The 23,350-nt window shown below is 38.0% G+C and overlaps 1 protein-coding gene across 1 annotated transcript; it reads left to right on the top strand.

The window, feature by feature from the left end:
• The first annotated feature begins 6,525 nt into the window (after positions 1–6,525).
• On the top strand, positions 6,526–15,713 carry LOC118331907 (glutaredoxin domain-containing cysteine-rich protein 2). Its single transcript, XM_035667003.1, has 5 exons — positions 6,526–7,014; positions 7,472–7,655; positions 9,882–9,991; positions 12,467–12,700; positions 14,796–15,713. Exons 1-5 carry the CDS (start codon positions 6,958–6,960, stop codon positions 14,967–14,969), a joined length of 759 nt encoding a protein of 252 aa, XP_035522896.1. The 5' UTR covers positions 6,526–6,957; the 3' UTR covers positions 14,970–15,713.
• Positions 15,714–23,350: the final 7,637 nt, after the last annotated feature.

The following is a 23,350-nucleotide window of genomic DNA, read 5'->3' as shown; positions in this document are numbered from 1 at the left end:
ACTTTTTCACACCACTGTAAATATACTTTTGACTAAATTTACTGCCTGATTAAATTTGAACTATCTAAGTAGTTTAAGGGATATGTCAATTCAGAGATACTTCTGCACAAAAAAAGTCCAGTCTATTACAACTCCCAAGTCATTGGCCTACAGAAATAGTGACACTTGAATACCCAGGTTCAGCAACGATGAATTATGTATTTGTCTGTGACATCCCTTATTATGCTAATAAGACAGAAGATTTCATGTTTGCTTGATACATTTTAACATGACAACTGCACTGTGGTTTGGAATAGAAAGATAAAAATAATCTCTGTCAATAGTGTGAAAATAGACATCTTTCAACTGGATAGAACAACCCCCTGTCTGTTTGGAAATTGAGCGTTTCACTTGACAAAATGCAGATGGAGTTTGCTCAGTTGTCATGGGAATGCTTGTCACGTGACATAAGTCAATTCAAATTCATTCAGTGTCTTGTCCAGGGCTCTTGATATTTTAGCGATGTAGAGTTCCCCACAGATGTCACATGTGGCGTCATACACATCTACAATTTGTCTCTCAGCGGGGTCCTGTAGGTTGTCTGCAAGGTGTAGCAGCAGAGATCTTAAGGTGTTAAATAGTTCGTAATATGGACTGATTCCTTGTGACTTTAGGACTTAGGCTGGATGTTCTGACAGCCCAGCCGTGTAATGGTTTCCCACTGGCATGTTTTTTGGTCTGGTTGGGGTGGGATTCCCATTATCCATTCTTTGTACCCATCGGTGCTGAGTGCACCTCATTATTTCTGTCTTACTCTTCACTAGTTAGAGCTGCTTTGTGTAGGCCGGTCCTCACCACCACGAAGCTTTAATGTTGTAATTTGGTGATTAAAGTTCAAATTAAGATACTGGTCTATGTGAGTGGGTTTTCTGTCATCTTTATCTTTTCTTCCTATGTACTCATGAACTTCATAAGAGGGTGTTATTGTTTGGTGATGTGCAGTTTGGTGTCAGGTGCTGTTGTCAGGACAATCTGTTCATAATGTTCCATGAACAAATTAGCTAAGATGTTAATTTAGTTTGCTTTTAAAATGCTTATTAACCATGCTAGTATGATTCTAGGGATGGCATGGTCCACCAAAATAGCTTAACAAGTATTAGATGAATTGTAGTGAAACTTGAAAGGATGACTCATGACTTTGGTAATCTCTTGACATTACCTCTTGTTCCATGAGCAGGTTGACATTTTTGACTTTTAGTAAAATATCTTGACAACTATTGTATGAATTTTACTCACTTTGGTGACTGTCTGACCTTTTATTTAGTGCCATCACTGGGTCAACATTTTTATTGCTCCAATACTTTGTGTTTATTGGTAATTTGCAAATGTTAGCGTGGTAACCAACTAAACTAATATGGTGAACATGGTACCTGCTTAGCATCAGAATGTTAACATTGACTGGCTGAGTACTACAACCTTACCTCCAAACTCCACCAGGCACAGGCGCGATACCGGCTCCACTGCGGTCGCTGGAATTGCGCCCGTGTCTTAGCTGATCGCAGTCGTTCTTGACTAAGTTCTGAATTCCTGGATCTGAGATTTCAGTTGGTGGAGACAGTCAACATCATTTTTTGAGAAGGACTTTGTTCTGAAGATGATGGAGAGTGGGTGGAGAGGCCAAAGATGGAGGCCACTACAGCATCCCAGCCGTAAGTTTCCACATGGGCTTTCATGAGATTCAGTATTCATGAGAGCTGAACACCATTACCACCACCACCATACAACTAATTAAAATGAGATAGAAAATCATTCCCAGTGAAATATTAAATATTAACTTGACTGTGACTCTCAACATCTATCACTTGATAGACACTGTAATTAAGATAATAAAGTTTAAACGCATTAGTAGTTCTATTTAAAACATTGTTGCTGTGGAACAGATTCTTTTAAATGACAGTCTAATCTAATTCAGTTGAAGGTTTCTGCTTTGTCATTATTTAAGTTCCTTTGTAAACTTGGAAAATGAATGAATTATGTATAAATATAAAATTGTAGTCACATCTCCTCATAGTCACCATTTTCTGGTGAAAAGGGTTAATCTGTCACTTTTGATAGCCAAAGCATTATTCGCATTTACTGTAATACAGTCTACTCTAGCTTTTCTGACAATATAAACTGTAGAAAGCTGTACTTCCTGCAAATGCATTCTCCACAGCAAACAGAGACACCTGTAGTTTCCATCTGTGTACAGGGTATTATTGCAGACTCTATAAAGTTAAGAGTTAAAAATAAATGTCTTGTTTAGAATTGAAATGTTTTTTTTAAATAATGTCCAGAAATTGTACAACCAGGAAGAATGACAGTGTCAGTCGATAAGTAAGCCGTACAAAGTCCTTTAATGATGGTATTTCTTATGACAAGAGCAAATGAAGAAGAGATGTAACATTATTATAGAGCAACAGTCGGAGGATAGATGGGTCAAAAAGAAATTGGACCACTGTTTTGGATCATTCCCTAAACTTATCATAACCATGATGATGAAGGTCTTCTGACTTTATTAAAGTACTAATTCTAACTCAAATTATGATTTAACCTCTTAATAGAGTTGACAAAAGACGTATTTTGTCTTTTAATTTGGAAAACTCGTTGAATGTCCCCTCCCATTTAAAAAAAGAGATAACATAAACAGTGATTTTAGTTCAGCTATTCCATCGTTATTACTTTTATATACGTAGCTCCATCATCTATGACCAGCTTATAAACTTGGGCCCTTTCCATGATGAAATTTTATTCCCTTAAGTTATAGCTGTAACAGAGGTAATAAAACTATATAGACAGAGACACACTTAAAATTACATAAACCACAATAATCTATTGTCCGAGGTGCTGATCTTTTCTCTTTTTGTGTATAAACTTCAAAGAGGATGGTGACATTAGTGTCTTCCAACATGGTTTACGACAAATATGGTCTTTCACGTTCATCACTACTCAGACCTTATCTCTCCATGGGTTCTTCTGATAGTCATATACATCTATAATTCCAGCCTTTAACTTTCCCCTGCCTTCCATTTCTGCCTGTTTCCCCTCTTCCTCACACACTCCTCCCTCTCCCTATCAGCCACCTAAGGGCAGAGCAAAAGAGTCAAAGAGTACAATCTGTAGAATAGTAGTGGTTCTCATTTAAAATAGCAAAGCTCTTGTCTCTGTTTAGTGGTAAACATCAGGTGATCATTACCTCCTTGCTGAAGTCTGCTGACCTGAGGGGACAGTTCATCCTTAGAAACTCCTTGTATGACACTCTGAGTAATATCACCTTTCCCCAGAAAATTTGGTAATGTGCCTTCAGGATAATGACCGCTAGGGAGAAATTTAAGCCAGTGTTTCTGACTGATCTCTGTTCCGTTGTTGTCTGAAAATAGGTGCTGCTGATATGAGAGTCAGTCAATACCATTCCCCTTGAGAGGGTGTCAGAAATAGTACAGGTAAAATAATGAGTAGGTGTCTTTTAAAAGTGAAAGTTTCACCTTCGTTTTCTTTTTTTTCCCTATTTTTTTTCTTTTTGCGCTTCACTTACACAGAGCAAATGCTGGGAGAAAGGAAGAGATAGAGAGAGGAGGGAGAGAATAACAGAGAGTACATTACAGGGATGGGTGGCAAGGATGTATGCTGCCCCTAGGCCCTCACAGTGAGACCTGCCAAGTCTGATACACACACCTCTTTAGGGTACTCTTGGACCCTTGGGGGTAAATAATCAAACTTAACATGCTCCTATAAACACCAAACAATGACTATAATGAACATTGATGCTGGGTAAGGTAGGATGTGGTACAGTAGCTGTGGAGGGTTTGAGGCATAAACAACTGTGAGCATAGCTGTTGTACACAGAACCAAACAACGAGAAGTAGATTAAAGACTTATAGAGGAGGAGCCCACACGTAGCACTTACCTCGTTCAGGGATAAAGCATAAAAATAGTTTCCATTCAAATTTACATGATGCACAACATTTAGCATGTAGATGTTGCATCAGACCATCTGGGAAATAGACTTCCATTTGGGTTTAAATTTGTGGCTCAATGAGGCTTGTTTTGTACACTCAAGTCCAAATGCATTATCACCGGCACAGTGAAAGGAAAACTATTATTTCTCAGTTTCGATCTGTACCCCCAGAGCACTGAAAATGGATTAGATAAAGATCTATAGCTAGCAGAGAGCATGTACTGTACCTGAGCAATGAAGCTTATATTGCTTATTGTATTTAGAAAAGATAATGGGGATAATAGAATATACATGATACTGTTAATGTGGAGACACAGGGAGACAGATTTACAGTGGCAATCATTTAAACCGAAAGCAGCGAGAATCCTGGCACATTAAATGATTCCTTCACAGCGATGCACCCAAAACAATTTCTCGCTTGAGTGACCATACTCGCTCGTTCTGCAATCTGATTAAGCCAGCTCTCGGTCAGAGAGGAGACAAGAGAGGGTCTGTCTTTTCTCGGTACTCTCTCTCTCTCGCTTCTCTCTTTTTTTAAACCATCCATTCACTCTCCGTTTAATAACAGTCATCTGTAAGCATAATTGTAAGATTGATCTCAACATGCATGGGGTTAATGGTATCCATTTGTTAGAACAGTGTTTGTTCAATAAAATGGTCTCTTGAAGATGCAAGTTGCCAATGCTATCAACAGCTTCAAAGTATGGATAACACTAGGCTAAACTCTGCAAATGGAATAACTCAAATACTGTGTGGATGCATTTATAGAGATATATATGTGCATCTGGTTTGTGTTTAGGAAATATGTATGTAATGTCCACACTAGCTGACAGACACACGTACAAGAGCAAAATTAGTATGAGTGATACTTTTAATGATGAGAATATTAAAAAGGAAAAAAAATGCTTACCAAAGGCTGATTATTTGACTATAATTGCTTTGTTTAGAATAAAGATCTATTTGGTACTTTGGCTGTTTTGTAAAATTGTAGTTTTCCTGAGAAGCTTTATTGGCATTGTACAGCTTCACAAACTGTACACTTTCAAATCTGGGAGCTGCTCTGTAAAACAATATTTAATGGTCATACATTAAGACAGATGTCTGGTAATGGGGATAGTTTTTTTTGTTGAAACCACTGACAGCAGTTCACCAGCATTTAGTGTTTAATTAGTAAGAAGGAAAAAGAGTTGCATGCTACCTATACAGGCCTCACAAAAGACATTTTGACATGTCACAGAAGGAAAAACGCAGCTGTAAATAATAAATAAATTGTGGCTGAATTCCATTTAGCTGTTTCAGTTCCAGGGTCCAGGTATTTTTCTTGCAGGTTCAATGTCACACTGTCGTGGTTTGCTGGGTCACTTATATAGAACAGAGCAATTGTTACCAGGAATCATTAAAGTGACCAACAGTGCTTTCAATGTATGGACAAGTGAAGATTATTTTAAGCCATACTTGAACAAAATGTGAACCTATCCTTTACTATTACTGTATTACAGCATGAGTCTTCACACTGTGTCTAATGCATGGTAACCCTTCCTATTAGTCACACTAAGTAGTATATAATTGCAATTAAAATACAAATAAGGATACGTCATTTACCAAATAATTAAAGCCATTACTAGAGAGGAAAAAACTTATGGTGATTTAGTTAAAACACTTATTGTGTGACTCATCAGTTCAAGTAATTGCACTGTGGGATTAGGATGGGAGAAAAGTTTAATTGTAGACTTTCAGGATTGCCTTAAATTTAAACATTTTTCTGTAATTGTATTTTTTAAACCACTTAGTTGAAATATGTTTTTATAATTTTTCTTATTAGTCTTACCTAGTACTTTAAGCTATACAAGAAAATGTTGCAAATATAGCTGATTTGGCAACCCAGATATTGATATCCACAAGATATTGTCAGTTACAGAGGCCGTTTCAGAGCCACCATTGTTTCTCCCACTACCTTGGAAGGTGAGCGGTTATTCAGCTAATTGCAATCTGCAACTTCACCTATAGACTTAAGTAACTTTCTCATGTTTTGTCTATAAAAACTTTAATTTGTAGTTTGATTTTGTCTTCTTGGATTCAAGGTCCCTGTGCGTTGTCTGTTCTGAATAAACGTCTCAGTCATTCTGTGGTGTGAAAAGCTAATTTTTTTATATTTTTCCATAGTAAGTACTCTTTAGATCAGATTTTCAAATAGATTGACTCAGATGCCACGAGTCATGGAGTCAGACTGAAGTTTTAGTGCTCAACTAAGAACTTAGGCTTGCACAGACACATCCAGCACACACATTAACACATATTCAATCAACAATATAAAGAAGCACACAATAGCAAGGTATTTCAAGGTGATACAACTCTAAGCTTAGTAATCATAGATATATATTGACAATGGTAAAGGTTTTCAGGATGACAGCAACAGACGTCAAATGTCATGTTTATTTTTCAACACTGATGAACTCGGCTCCAGTCCAATGACAGGCAGTCCTACAACTATCTAACAACTCCCCCACACACACACAGCGCTCACTCTCTCTTTCTCTCTGTAACACACACAACACACAGTGCTCCGCACAGGCTCCAACTACCTTCTATTCTGGTGATCATAATTATTTGATGACAGAGCTTCTGGTTTCTCAACCACGCTTTTGTACACACGATCTAGCTGTGAATAATTTAGCGCGGGGAGCTAGAAAGGTGGTCCCTTAAAGCAGCAGGTACAGTCAAACTCAGGAGGCAGGACACACTGAGAGAGCTTTATCTTTATCTTTATCTCGTCATCCACCCACTCCTTACGCACAGCTCTTCAGTCGGGTTCTCATCCACCCTGTATTTCTATCAAGCTGAATTCATATTTCATCCATCCATCCGTGCATTCTTTCATCACACCAGACACCACAGTGTTCAGCTGATGTCAATTCGCCCCAGGTAAGGACCTTCTTGGATGGACTGACGCCCTCTCAGCACCCCCTCCTCAATCAGCCACCATGGAGGAACTCCAGAGAAAACTGGATCAACGGTATCCAGGCACCAAGCCCAGAAAGGTGAGTTGTTTACAGCACCACCTCAAATTCATGGGTTTTGAAGTTATTTTATAAATGTAATGTGTTGAGTAAAAGACATATTGAGGTCATTGCTAAGTTTTCTGTTTAAATTACTTTTTATGCGGTTGCTTTAATATTAGTGGTATTGATTTATGTTATACCACACAACCAGCTGAAGCTGGTGTGCTTGAGGATAGTTCTTAGCTTCTAACCATATCTGATATTGACAAACTGCAAACTGAGAAAGGGAATGAAACATAATGTTAGCTTTTATGTTGAAGTCCTACAAATATGTGCCCCTCTTGTCTAATCAAACAGAATTTAATAAATACCAATCATAAATCTTCTTTTCTATGCTAAAAAGCTGTGCACATTAGTTACTGTAACATGGCAGTGCATCTTTTCAGCATGTAAAACCTTGCAAGTCCAACATGTCACCTTCAACTTAAAACCACAGGTAAGGTTCAAGTTGGCGTCGTCCTACAGCGGTCGGGTGCTGAAGCACGTGTATGAGGACGGCCAGGAGCTGGACAGTCCAGAGGAAAAATACCCTCATAGCTTCGTTCACCGCAAGATCCCTCCCAGCCACCTGGAGGTGGAGCAGCTCTGTGGGTTTGAGGATACTCATGGGGACCAACAGGGTGGGTTTTTATCTTGTGTAACATAGTGTAATACTGTGTCATTAAATGCATGATTGCATTGAGGTTTGTTTGTGTGGGCCATACAGTTCTGTAAGCTGGTAACCAGGGAGACAAACAAGATGTGTAATTTGTGGTACTACAGTTTAATGGTTTCCATGCAATTATTTGGGTGTTAATGATGGACATCTCAATCACACAATTACAGACTTAATAGTCCACCTGTCAGCCATGGCATGTTCTTTTTTGTTTATTTTACTGATAAGTAGAACATGCTGAGCAATCAACAGTTAGCAATCTACCCAAAATAAAATGTAGTTGATTCCCAACTGAAAATATTTTCAGTCTGCTATTTTTAATATGCATGAAATTATGGCAACATAACCAGAGGAGGTCAATCAAACTGTGACCTTGGAACACTTCCAGTTTAAAAGATGAAATGCTCAAATACTAAGCCATTTGAGTATGCTTTTTAAAATATATCTATATATTTTTTCATGTTTTACTGTATTAAAAATGCATCTATTTACCCAAAACATTGTTAGAATAATTATAGTGTGTAGATAATTAAATTGTGGACATTATGGGGAAAAAAGCTGATGTGTGTTGTTGCAGAGAGTTACATTTGAAGACTGATCTGTCTATCTATCTATCATGTCTTGGCTGACCAGTAATTTCCAGAAATCTCCACTGGTGGTCCGGCAATTTTAGTGTGCTTGTTAAAACATTTTTAATATCTATATTTAATTTTGTATTTCTAGTAAATGCACAATTTAACAAACAAAATAGTAGACTGAGTACATTGTTAAGACAGAGGATTTGGTAAAGCTAGGATACTACGACTGGCTAACACACCTAGTGTGGGTGGTCACAGTTAGGTAGAGACTGGTAACTTATGATTGGTCAATATAAGCTGTTGTTTCAGAGTCTAACATGACACTGATAAATTCAGGCAAGCACACCAATATATTAGAAATAGGGATTATTATTCTGAAACCCCAAGAGACTGAAAAATGTCCCTTTGACCCAAAAGCCCATTATCCTGAAAACCTGAAGGACTGTTTTTCTAAACATACACACTCTTTCTTACTGTGGACTTTCACGGTAACAATAGTGAGGTGACATTCATTGGCATGGTAACAATAATAAAGATGTTGGTAACGTAACGTTTAACGTGAAATGGGTCACAGTTTGGTCAGGTTTAGGCATCATAAATACTTGGTTAGGTTTAGGAAAAGAACAGGCTGTCAGACAAATGGGCTTTCACTTTTGGTCTTCATCGGTCAATCGTTGTCCCATACTGGCAGAAAGAAAAGGGCACATGAATGACACCATATATGGTCCATAAACTGGAGAAATTCAACTAAGGTGTTGTAGTAAGTTTGCACAGAAGAGGCCTTATAGAGTAACCTAGGTATTCTTAAAACTGGACCTTATTTTCTCATATTTTGTGTCAAAAGGACTAATGGGGATAACAAGTTCTGAATTTGGTCCAGTAGTGAGTGAGATCATTGCACCCTTTTGTCCCTGAGCAGCTCAGATTGTTATTATAGGTGTCTGATAACACAACCCTACAGAGAAATTAAGTGATAAATTAAAGAGATGAGGTGACTTGTTGCAAGAAGACAACACTGAAACTTGAGCGTAATACCGGCTTGGAAGAGTTTGTTGTTGGCAGTACAGAAAGTGTAGCTTAGTGTTATGTCAAAGATTTTCAATGACATGGCTGAGGTGTGGATGAGGCCTTTGAATTCGATGACCACCTCCAGCAGCACTCTTACTCAATACTGAACCAAATTCAAGAAGCTCTTTCCCCATTGCTCACAAAAACATGTGAAAAATAAGGTCTACGTTAAAAAAAAGTTATACTTACTAAAATGTTCGAATTTGATATGTGCCATACTTTAAGAAGACTTAGATTTTAACCCCGATGAAGGCCACAAGCTGAAATGCTTTGGTCTAACAATACAATTGTTCTATATAATACAAGTGTTGCTGGAGCTTTTACCTCTTCAGACTTTGTTCCTTTCTTCATGGACCTTGGAAGCAAGTAAGGTTGTGCCAGAAACCCCTACTCTTTTTTTAGTCCCAGTCGAGGTTTCAGAATAATGGGCCATTGGTAGAGTTTCAATACGTGCGGTTTGTGGCTGAAACCAGTACTTGAGTCTCAAATCTCCGGTACAAGTTCTCACTTTATCCTGACAACATGTTTTATTCTATACCCAGCAGGTGTCTATCCTCCAACAGGGCTCATTGCCCAGAGAATAAACGTGTACAGAGGAATGGGAAGCTACAAGTCTGTTGCAGGCCTGACTGAGGAATCAGAGGGAGATGCCACAGTAAGAAATGCTGCTCGCTGGTTTTGATTTTGCTAAATTTTTCTATTAATCAAGATCAACTTTGATTAGATTTCCCACTAGCAGTGTCAGTTTTGTCTGAATGTCAAGTACTTAAACCTATCTTAACTGTCTTAATTCATTCTCCAGTGCAGCTTAAATTAACTAGAATTGAAAATAATAAAATATTGCTGAATGTTGATTAAAATGTCCATCATGTTAACAGTTTAATGAGATCATAAAAAACTGTTGGTAACAAAACTACCACATTACATCGTGATGTACAGTGATATAACTTTATTGGGATTATAAGCATCCTGAGAGAAATAATTAGTATAGTTAACATAAAGAATAAGAATAATAAACAGCAGTGACTGACCCTATTCTTCCTATGTGTGGCTTTTTTTTAAAAAAGGTGTGTGTGTGCATGTTTATGTGTGTGTTGTGCATGTGAACTGCCTTGGATTCATGTATTTTTTTTCCCTTTATTGTTGGAAATTGCATTTTTAGTGTCACCAGAAACATTGTCAGTTCAACGTATGTACTAATTTATGGATGGGATATTTAGAATTACTGCTTTTTCAAACAACACCTACAGAAAAAAATCAGTTAACACCTTAAAATTAGGATTTTGTGTTGCTGACACCCTTTGAATGGATAAATAACAAAGTTTTGGAACATGACCATTATGCAACGTCTCTTTGCATGTACATACATAAAGGGAATTATAATAAGAAAGTATCACAGCTCCTTGTAAGAGTTGGTGATTCTTTTTCATAGCCCACAGAGCATTGCTAGTCTACATATGCTGAAAAGCAAACAGATACACCAAAATAAACCCATATGCAATTACCAGCCAATGAAAAGTAATTTAATAATTAATTCACACATCTTTAGAACAGAACAAGCAATCAAGACTTAAAATAGAAAAGTGGTGAGAATCCATGGGTAATTAAAGCATGCTGCTCAGTGGCAATTGTACAACAATTACAGTGGAACAATAACAGCAACAAAATTGTTCATCTGACGGGAAAATAGCCACTGTTAGTGAGCTGCTGTGGCAGCGGCTTCATTAGTGCAGCAGGCTGAGAGGGAGGTCAGCTACATCGCCTGCTGGCTTAGTGTCAGTTTCATTCTTTTATCCTCTAAACAAAGGCACGCATGGCCCTGGTGACCAAGGCCAGTATTTATCACATTTATCAGTGGAAAACAGCAATCTGGATTTAGTTTATCCTTTTAGGGCGTTATTGAAAGGATGGTACAGTGGTCCTGGAACATCCCTACTGTACAAGATCTAATGAGTTCCTCCCTGTATGAGTGCAGTGTTTTCTTTTTTTATAATAACTGAGAAACAGTTTGTTATGTGATTTTCATTTCTGAATGTTTGAAAAATGCAACTTATCAGATCATTTTGAAAAGTTCCAAAACAGAGACTTGGGTTAGAAACTGAAATTGGAAAGACATAAATGTCAGAGACTAGCAAATTAATCACACTGGTCACTGGTAAAATTCAACAACATATGATATTGCGAAATGGGAGGAGCTATTCCAGGCTCCCCTGGCTCTCATGAAGTGAAAAGTCGATTAATTAATAATTGAATTTAATGCATTAATTTATCTGAGTCACGTTTCCCATAGACAGTGTTATTTAAATCATCAGTGCAAAAGATAAGCAGCTGTGTTAAAAAAAAATCTTGTTCTTCAATAAAAGGTACAAGCTTATGAACATAAAAACTTCAAGGTAGCAGTTATTATTCCCAAGGTGAATTTTGGCAAGAAACCAATCACAGAGCTTAAAACTCTGTTACGTTTGCTGCTGATGCCATGTAGAAGCTAACGTTTAGTAGTACTGAGAAAACAGCTTAATACAGTTACAGTTAAATTGTGGCTAATTTTTGGGGATTAATTCAGCAACCATAATGCCATGTTTTGTTTCCAACTGCAAAGATAAAGCTCTCTCGTTCTTCTCCGTGGCAACAGTGGCTGAGGCTCATATTGTAGTAGTTTGAGCCATCATCAAATTCTGCATCCCGGGGACAACCAAATATAGCTTATATGAACTGAATTAAATGAAACAAATACATGAATAAATATAACAGTTGAGATATCAATGGATCCTATATTTTGCTTGTATGAAAATGTATTTTGTCTTCAGACTAGCATCAGGAAATCTGTGTTAAAAGTTTAAAATTTCTCCAGCATCAGAATCCTCAGTAGACCAGAGCACAGCTACAAAGCATGTTGTGTTTTGCACAATGGGTGTGACTCTTCAGCTGCATTCAACTCGAAAACCTCTTCTCACCCAAACATAAAGCCCACAGCTAAATGGGGGCGTGCTCTCTCTGAGTTGCAGGAAATAAATCTGGGAAATGTAGGAAATATCTAACACAGGTAAAGGCTAATTAAAATACTATAAAAACAATGTTTCCGTCAATAATACCTGATGTAGGATATTAACTGATTTTCTGTTTCCTTCAGTCTTCAGTGTTGGACTTTGGCAAAATAATTATCTACACCAGCAACCTGCGCATCATCAGAGCACCACCGAGGAAGCCCGAAGTTCTGCGGCACCACACAGTGCCTCCTGTGGACTTGGAGGGATACCCAAAGGCCAAGGAGAGGGGGAGCAGGAGGAGGGCTAAAGCTCTTTGTACACAGGATGGAGAGGAGAAGGAGAAGGAGGAGAAACAGATCAGTGACACAGAGACCAAGGTAATGATCCTTGGCCAAATTATTCTCAGTGGTGCGGTAGAGTTTTTATCACCCCGTTTCTGTTTCTTGGTTTTCTCCTCCTCCTCCCCCTCTCTCTCTTTATATTTTCTTTCAAGAGAATAACTGCAGGATTGTCTGTGCAGTCATATATTTGTAATTGTAACTGTTCACAGAGGGGTGTTTATTCTCATCCCACAATCTCCTCTGTTTTCAACAACCACCTTATTTGTGCCCCTTCCTTTTTCTTTTCCTTTTGCCCCCTCCTGCTATAACAACTACCTTCCCATTGTCCTAGTGTTATCTGTCAACTGTGAACAGATACTGATGAGTCCACAGTTTTGTTCTGCCCTTGCAGCATTTGCCTGCCACTTGCAAGCCTGCAAGGATACCCAGCTCGCTATTATCCCCTCCCTCTCACCTCCTTGGCTGATTACTGTTCTCTTCCTCTCACTCCCCCCATTCTTTTCTCACCTCTCTTGTTATTTTCTCATTTTCTCTACCTCTAGAAAACAAAGTTCATTCTCAGCTTTTTTTCATTATTTCGCAATCTTACTCCTCTTTGTTACTTTCTTTTCTTTATCATCGTTACCTTTGTAGTCCAAACTCCAAGGTAGTTAATTTTTCACTGTCTTCATTTCTAACACATGATTAGATTTATACTTTGTAGGTGCACACATTTTGAAACTGGCTGTTTACCCAGTCTGGACCTAGATTTAGCTATTGCTACAACAGCTAAACATCACAATATAGCGGGTGAATATATCACTATAGTATGTGCAGCTTAAACTAATACAGGTGTAGATGCAAGTCAAAGCATCAACGTTCATAAACATAAAATTCTTGTGTTTAGTTTTGCCTTATAAACTTCAACTGGGTTAACTTTTGTGGCTGCTTGCTGCTGGAAACAACGTCACAACAGTGACAGGTGTCTTTTTTTGAGGTTCCATTGATTGTTTGTAGTGCATTTCAGCAGTGCATTTCAGTAGCAAACGTTTGTGGCTCCACAGCAGTAACGCTCTTGGTGCGGTCACCTCAGGCGTGCAGGCCGCAGCAGTTCAGCGAGGCGACCATCACGCACTGCTCAGCTAGATTTTGACAAGTAGTCTTAACAAACAAATCCTACAAACTCGATAATATTTTTCTTACTTTATGTCACTCTCTGTTTTCCGATTTGAGAAAGAAATTGTTAAAGACTGTTAAAATGTCAGATCTTGACTTTACTGACTTTTATCTGTACAAAGTTTGTCACTAGAGTGTGTGTTCACACTCCTCCATTGAAGAGGGAGATGTCTGTAAACAATCTGAGATTGGACCCTGGAAAAGCTAGATTTGGTACAAAGCAAATTGCTGGCTAGTAAATGCCACCAGCAAAGAAACCTGAAACCTCCAGTGCAGACTGGACTTTGCAATAGTACGGTGGTTTGTGGCACTGAAATACTTGAAACCTCTTACTGGTTACTCAGGGAACACAGACCTTGCAGTGCAGTGTTCCCCGATAACTATTTTTTAGTGATTTACAACAGTAGTCTGTAAAGATTTAACCTCGTTGCACATCTTCTGTTACTATCCACCCCTTGCATCGTCGATAATCTACAGGCAGCTGCTCGTTATTGTAAATTTTGCTATAATGACCAGCTGGCTGTAAAAATGACCGGCTGGCTGTACATTAAGCTGCAACACAGCTATTTACCAAAGGCATTTCATTATAAATAATACTGGAAAATCCTCTATGTCATTAAAGTTGTTTAGTGTTTGCCAGCAGGCAGGCCAGTTAAAGTAGATAGCTGTGTTAATGCACACTGTTAATGAAGTGGCCAAAGGTGTTGCAAGTTAATCAGTTTTGAGACAGTTGCAGTAATATAGAAAATAGGATATTACAGATTACTAATGCATTTGACTGTACATTTAAATACATTATATACAGCATTTGTTAAGATATGGCTGAAAAAGATTTTCCCCTCACTTTCAACTTCTTCCTCACCCATTCCAACCTCTTCCTCCCCTTTTTCACCCTTTGCCTGACCTTACAGTTCCTCTCTTTCACCTCCTCCTTCTCCTCCTCTTCTCTCCTCTAATGTGTTTCTTCTGTCTCCAGGAGGCCGACAGCTGCCAGCATTGTGGTGGTTCGGGCTGCGCTCCCTGCTCTCTGTGTCACGGTAGCAAGCTGTCCATGCTGGCGAACCGCTTCAATGAGTCCATCAGTGATCTGCGTTGCCAAGCCTGCTACCCCCATGGTCTGGAGAGGTGCCAGTCCTGCTCCAGCAAATAGCACTGTTTGGCTGACACCCATGTCTGGCAGAGAGAAAGTGAGTGAGTGAATGAGAGTGTGTAGCTGTGAGTGAGTGTATGTCCGATGTGCTATCGGTTTGTCAGAATTGTCTCAGCCGCAGTATTGCTCTAATCCAAAATGTTCTTGGTGGGGTGTTTCGAGTCACTACTAGGAAACATAAGCCATCATTGGAAAGGGGAATTGTGACTGTGCAGCGGGCACAAAATCATAAAATACAATTACTGTGTGCAGTGAACATGGCTTGCGATAACACAAACACATAATCACTTTTTTGTTGTCACATTATTTAGCATCTGCACGCTTCTTCCTGATAAAACCGGGTTCCACGACAGAGTTATCATTTTAATTAAAATGATGCAAACATTTTCCGTTTTATTTCATACTGGGAAGGCTGCCCTGTTCCTATCTCCACTCTCTATTCAACAGAAAGAATAAAGCCTTTTATATCCCAACATGATGTACTGTATGAGGGTAATTGATGCTTTCATTTTCGTTCAGGAAAAAAGATACTTGAAGATAGAGAGTTTGGGATATAAAGACAGGAAAAGGAAAAAATGTGAGTGAGAAATAAGACAAACGGTCCATTATTAAAGTGCACTCTACCCATCAAAATGCGAAATGCACTGTAATATGATGACACAGAAGTGGTGTTAGCAGCATTATGAACTCAAGCTGACCACAGCTACTGTTGTTATTCAGGAAAGAAGTCACTAACTTTTTAAAGCCACATTTTAAGTCAGAAATGTAGATTTTTGTATCACATAAAGACATTTTTATTGTGAAACAGTTGAGATAGAGATAAGAAGAAAATAAGAAGGGGTTAAATAATGATGATGATGTTTTTAATAATTTATTTTATTCTCAGGTTAATGCCATTCCAACTTGTTTCAAAGCTTTATCCACAAAGTTTTGGTATATGAATAAAATGAAACTACAAATTAATTTTCAATGCCTCTTCTTTTATTGTGTCCAATTATTGAAAGTAGCTTGTGCTTTATTTGTTTTGCATTAGGTTATGAACACAGGATTATCATAAAACAACACCCCAAAATGTCCACGATGACTGATATCTTAAACTAAATGTCGCAAATCTAGTCAACGATTCATTCCCTTGCTTCTCCAGTAAACCTCAGATGAGTCAGACGTGTCACTACCATATCAGACATGTTCAAAAATCTCATTGTATCCTGGAGTCTGAACTGCATCATAATTCTCTTGGCAATGTCTGTGACTGCTATGTGTGAAAGTCATTCCTTAAACGTTTGATGTGTTTTCACAGTGGGTTAGGAATGTTTGTTTGTGTGTTCCCAGCTTGAAAACTGAATGAAACATAACAATAAATGCAACACGCTGCATAATTCCTAGTCATTACATCTTAGCCATTACATATCAAGTCAACTGCAATCAACCACAATGTTTTGTATATCTTGGCATTTCAGGATGATTTCACAGAAAATGAAGAACAAAATTAAAAAATATCGCCTCAATAACAAACGGTTGTAATAGTACGTATTCACATTGCTATTGTCAGCTCTGAGTTATCACCTTCATTCAATTATGCATTTTGTGTATGGCAACACAGCATCCAGATTACATTAACCCAGCTAATATAAATTCTCCCTGTAAGATTTAAACATTAGATGTTACCTAAAATGTGTTGGTTTTGTAAGATCCTGTGTATGACTTCTGTTTGAAGATGGGTATATGTGGAGTTATTAGTTTTCCTTTTTTTTTCAAAACAATACGGTAAAAACCTATTCTAATATGCCTACCTGCTCCGTAATCAGATATGAACTGCACTGAGCCGTAGGATATTTTGCAATGGCTGCTGAAATGGCATTTTCACCACTATCCTTATGCTGCAAGGCAGAGATGATCAATCAAAATCAGTGTTAGCACTGGAGAGCACTGACCACATCCTCTAGTGTGTGTCAGCACCCCAAAGTTAGGCCAGAACAAGCATCCCAGACCATTAGAGCCCACTATTCCGGCCCCTATATCTATCTTTGTGCTGGCATTTCCATTATTTTTGTCTTATTATGTTAGATAGCCTCACACTCAGTTAAAGAGCAGACTATGGCTTATCAGCACACTGGCCAAAAGCCCCATCAGCAATGAAATACCTGCTATTTCGGGGATGAGAGGAAGACCCAGAATCTTCAGTCTCCCCCTTCTCTCTTGCTCTCTTGCTCTGTTTATCTCCCTCTCTGTCTCTCTCTCTCTCTCTTGCTATCTCGCTCTCTGACTGGTCTGCTAAAAAATCTGCTACCTATTCTGCAGTTAAAATTTAGCTTTTTAACTTTGTCATTTTAGCTCCCATTCGCACTCAGTATTCCACAAGGGAGCCAGAGTGATGGAAAATCACAGAACTGTTTATGGCCTCTTCTGTCCCGCAGGACCTTAAGTGATAAGGGAGCAGGTAAAAACACACAAGTGTTGCACTGGATGCTGTGGGCTCATGCAGGAAAGGGGAATTCAGACAAATATAGAGAGATAATCAGTGATGCATGAAGATCACACACTTTGTAGTTGTAGAATGATTTTTCTGTGCACATTCTGTCCCATATTTAGGCCAGGAGAAGTAAAGGAAATGCAGTAAAGAAAAGGGGCAGAGAGCATCTGCACACTGAATTATATCTCCAAAACGTTATTAGTATGAACAGACCATGTTTCAACACACCAGGCATGACATGACAAAGTGCAACATATATAGGCACAGAAGTGATTGCATGGTGGTTATGTCAAAGTAAACTAATCAAATACAAATTCAGTTATCAAATTAATCACAAAAAATATATAAATGCAAAATATATAGCATAAAATGACAACATTTTACAAGACAAAATGGTAAAGAAAGAAAACCATGCCCCCAAAATGTAATCTTGAATTTACAAGATGACCAATCACATCACGAATTTGGACAATATTTCAATAAAAACATCTAAAATCGATTTATAACGACTGAGTCGTAGTAGCAGCATTTTAAAGAGGAGAGGTTTACAAGAAGGGGTTAATATCTAAATCCTCACTGAGACCTCTGGCAGACAGGATACTGGATACTAAGAATGTATCTAATGTATCTCAGTGCACTTACATAATGAAAAATGACATTTTGATGAAACATTGCCTGCGGTGTCTAACAAAGTTCAGGAGCTATAATCCAGTGTGTGATACTCCTGGTATTTTTCTACCCATCTAATCTGAATTTGTTTTCTTCAAAACACCTGGAAAATGTGCTTGGTAAAAAACATCAATAAATGTGACTCGACTTAATAGACCAAAATTGTAATGTTTTGACAGTGATAATAACCCTCTATTAATAACATAGAGCTCTTAATCTGTCCACAATTTTACAGTTCTTCAAAGCAATACTGCAAAGATCTTGCAGGCTTTTACTGACTTATTCACAGCCTTAACTTATGTTTACTGTACTATGGTGGGTGGACACACATGCCCACGCATGTGTCAAGCCACTTGTGATATACTGTGGAGCATTACATAAAATGGTAATTTATTTGAGATTTCCATTATAAAATAATGCCTTGTTTAATCACAGCAGCTAGCAAACAACGTCTTATGAATACAAAGAAAACCCTTTACCTAATGGCAGCATCATCATTTATGATGCTTTATAGATATATGTGATATCTCATAGCCCATTTTTAATATACGACACAGGAAGCAGACTGGGAGCAGACTTTGTACATTAATCATAAACTCTCATGCAAGAATATTTTGCATTGTGTGGGGAAGTGAGCTACATTTAATCTCCAAACCCTTTAACTTTCTCTATTTGGTTACTACTGAGCATTCTCTCCTCTTGTCTGTGTCTTTTTAACTCACTCCCTCTCCATCAAATTACTTCACTTCACTAAAAAAGGCAGACACAAAGAAAAACAAGATTGTCATTTAAAAGCATCAGAATACAACAAAAAAATCACAATTAAATGAAATAACTGTTTTTTTTATTTTTCAGTGGAACTTTTGTCAGTACCAATACTTATTTAAGTGCCAAGACAAATTTTTGAAAGTGTTTTCAGAATTTCATGTTTTGTTTTGAATGCAAAATGTTATTTTCAATGGCAAAATTGAATGTCACTGTTCTGAGCTTTTTTCCATTGCAATCTGTACTAATTTGTTCATAAAACACGCACATTTGATGTTAGATTCATTCAAAGGGAATTGTTTGTCATTAAATATATCTAAATATAATACATATACATAAATACTGTGGTGTTGCTGTAGGGAAGAGTTTGGGGTGGATGGCTGGGTGTAGAAAGCAATGTCATTTGAATATGGGAGATGGCTGTTGCATATCTTTTGTCTGACCAAAAGTCAGTGTTGATATATTTTCCTAACCTCTTTCTTACTCATTCCCTCTCCATCACTTTACTTCACTTTATATCACAACATTTTCCATCATTATAATTAATTAATTTATCATGTGTAAATCATCAGCAACCCAACTTATTGTAGCCTATAACTTGCCATTAATAAGCAGTTTTTGTCTAAAGCATTGTTTTGCAAAATGCTGAAACCTCCTCCAGACCCCCAAATATGTAAATATTTATATAATTCAAAAGCATATGTCAGTTATGAGGTCAGTACAGTAACACAATGTATCAAGTGATCTTTTATTGTGTTTTTATTCTATTCACTATTTTGTCTCACATTTTTTCACATTATCATGAAAGTAAGTGTATAAAGAAACACTTTTTATTCTGACCTCTAGAATCAAATATACATACAATTATTTAAGCATTATGCTCAGTATATTTTTCAATGTATTTATTTGAATCAAATAATAGGAGTTACTGGAAGGATGGATTCAATGGACCGCAAAGTGGGGCCAGCCGTAAAAACATGAAAGTCTGCCCCTGTCTGACTCACTATTGGTCGGTTGAGTGTTGGAGTCAAAATGAATAGGTGTGAATGGTCCTGAGTTACGTCCTGAGGACCACAGTGACTGTGCACAGTCCAACCATGTACAGGTAGCTCATGTAAAGTTAGGGTTACAATTTTAAATGCTTGCAAATAATATCATTTTTCACATTAGACACATAATTTCATGTATAGGCACATGGTTTTAAGACTTTCACACGTGATGTGGTAATTCTGCAAATGTAATACATCACACATGAAAACATAAACCTCACACATCTAAGTACAATATTTTATACAAATTTAATAAGATTTCACATATGATAAATTCACATACTCTGTGAGAGCATGAGAATTTCACGTAGTAGATTTGTTTAAAGATTGTGTCGATCAGCTTCCAATGTCTTAAGCACAGAGAAAACACTTCCACGACGTAAGAAGACACGTGAGTTTTGTCTCGATGTTCTCTTCCTCTGGGGTGTTGGGTTTTCTGCCTTTTGGTATAATTGTACTTGATGCATTATGTATGCACCTTGTTTTAGTATAAGAGACAACACTATCAAATATCACTGTCTTTGTATATGACATTGACACTTCAACATCATGTGTCCTGATGTAAGCAATGCCTACCTGGTCAATTGCACTGCATGAAAGTGTCAGCTTGAAACGGAATTTATAAAGCAATCCCATAAACGTTTGTATCATGTGAAATTAACCTCCCTTATCATAGTGTACTCGGAATCTGCTGTCAAGAAAAGTCTATATGGAAACATCCAGAATACTAAAAGCATTCTTAGTCAGTGGTGTTGAAGAGACACTAAAACTGTGACGAATCTTTCAAATTACATCCCTGAATTCCACCTCCAAGTTTGCAGAACTTCTAATGAATCTATCCATTCCCAGTGTGCACACCTGCTCATGCTGAGAGAAGGAGAGAGGGATTCAGGACGTTAGAGAACAAATTAAAGTCTCCCCATTGCTTTTCAACCGCAGTCAAAGATAACTTCTTTTACTGAATCTAATTCCCTCTCTGAAGGTTTGATTGTCAAATTATGCGTTCACACGATGGAAGAAAAATGTTCTATACTACCACGAGACACAGACATGGTCATAATGTAATCAGTAGAAATGGTTTAATAAACTATTGGTTTACAGCTGTAATGTCTAAAATTGCAAATTTTGTATTTGACTGACAGTAATAGATACAGACTCATTCATTTCTAAATTAAGTGTTTGAAAGTTAAGTGCTGGTTTCAGCGGACCTCTGCCAGACCAGCATAATTTCAGTTAAAAGTTCTATGTGTAAAACTAACAACAGAGACTCAACATACCTGCGATTTCAGAACTTCAGGTGAACTTGTAGAAACCATTGCTGTATGCTAAGTGTGTGTGTGATCAGAGGCTTCAGAACTACTGACCTCAGGTACAGATATGGAAATCATGGATTCCTTGAACCTCCCTTCAAACCCCTCCTCTCCAAACCAAAACAGTGACAGAAAGTTAAAAAAATAGATTTTTCCATTGCAATCTGTACTGATTTGTTCATAAAATGTGCACAACACTGATGTGGCCAGGGTGAGGCCAGCACTCACTTTAGAGTGGTACAGAAATTAGTATCTGCGTGGCATGGTGCTGCACAGAGGTTAGATTATGAAGTTTGCTAAAATAAGCCCCAGGCAGTAAGAGAGAAACAGTGCCATTTTATTTATCATTCATCGCCAACATGAGCCTTCACGGCTTTTGTACCTGAATCCATGCTGTGTGGAGTTTCATGGCACTGTTACTGTTCTCACTTTCACCAACAACAGCTTTTTGCATCACTGTTTATGACACCGTCAGACTAAAATTTGCTTCACATTCCAATATGTGGAACAAAACTCTGCAAAACTCAGCAAAATGATGTATTTGATCTCCCCTCAGACTACAACAGTGAGTGAGTGTGGGTTGGTTAGGAGCTGTTTAAAGAGCGTCCCCAGTGAGGCTGCAGCAGTAGAGATGGTTCTGTCTGGGGTGGCTTTAGTGACTTTGGCCTATGATGGCCATGGCCGCCACTGGGCACCCCCTGGCTCCGACTTTGTTTACTTCGAGGACTTTTTATCCAACATTAGTGTTCAAGTGGTAGTAAGTTGTAGAATGACAGTTGTAGACACTGCCAGCCATGGACCCCACATAGGACCTGGGAATGTTGAGATAAATGACCTAAAATCCAAACAAAAATTGCTCCAGTTCTGTGGCATTAAGACTGACCATGCTGCCAAAAACAATGTTACCTAACACACTATGGTGAGGGTAATTTAAGTAATTTGCATATGTACTCAATTGTTCTCAAGTGAATTTTCATTACCACCACATTGTACATTCTGCTACTGTTGTTAAGATGCTCACCACTAAAAGGATTTTTTTTTTCTAAATGTAAAATCAAGTCCATAAACTAACAAACTGTATCAGCTGAATGCATGAAGCAGATCATCAAGGCTGCTGCTCAGAACATCAATGTATTCTTACATTAACATTTGCATATGTTACCAACTAATTTCACAGCCATTATTTGATTAGAAAATTATACACTGCGTGTTTTATGGTGCAGTTGCAAAGAGGAGAAAAGAGCAACTAAAACATGCAGAGTGTCTTGAATCCAAAGGGCATGTTTAATCGTTTAAGTTTAAAAGGCCAGAGAGCAAACTGTCTCCCTAAAGCAAACACAGACCAATATATTCACACTCTCAGAAAGCACTTTCTTCACTGCAGCAGTGTGAAGCAAATGCAAAAATGTCATCACACACTACATATTTATCAGTCAAAATGTGTGGAGTTTAGAAACTTACAAGCCAAAGTCTGTCCACCAGAAATTAATTTCTTTCTCAGGATGTAAATAGTGTTATAGGTTAGAATAGTGTAACTGCATTGAAAAGTATAGTGCTCCATCTATTCCCTTCTGTTTATAAACTAGTTTAAAAACCACTGTGGCTAAATCTCACTCTTAAATGTCAGACTTTTGACTCTAGTGTAATCGAAAAATGTAAAAATCTAATCTACCAATTATAATTCAGAAGTCTCCAGAGACAGGCATTCCTCAGGACCTCTATTTGCTCTGTCTGGACTTGTAGACTGAAATCTTCTGAGTTACCTTGCACATTGAAGAAACGAACAGCATATTTGTTATGTTAGAGACATATCAGAGGGAAGAGGACTAGTTATCACATAAATAGTGATACACTTTAATTTGGTGAAATAGGCTCTGCTACTGAAGGTGCCCCCCAGTGAATCTAAGCAGCACTGTATGATTCAGTGGGGAGTGCAAAACCCCACACAAATACAGAACCAAACCCAAAGGACACATAACACAGAAATATGGGATATACAAAATGCACAAGGTGAGAGATATGATTGCTAAATGTGATAATAAGAACTGGAGGAGATGCAGGGGTGGAGGGAGAAATCAGTCATCTCAGTCTGTGTGCAGCAGACGCAGCAAAGCA

Source organism: Morone saxatilis, unplaced genomic scaffold (assembly GCF_004916995.1).
Source record: "Morone saxatilis isolate NCDOM2014 unplaced genomic scaffold, NCSU_SB_2.0 Contig20, whole genome shotgun sequence".
Taxonomy (NCBI): domain Eukaryota; kingdom Metazoa; phylum Chordata; class Actinopteri; family Moronidae; genus Morone; species Morone saxatilis.
The sequence above is the reverse complement of the archived record's forward strand: the minus strand, read 5'-3'. Positions and strand labels throughout refer to the sequence as shown.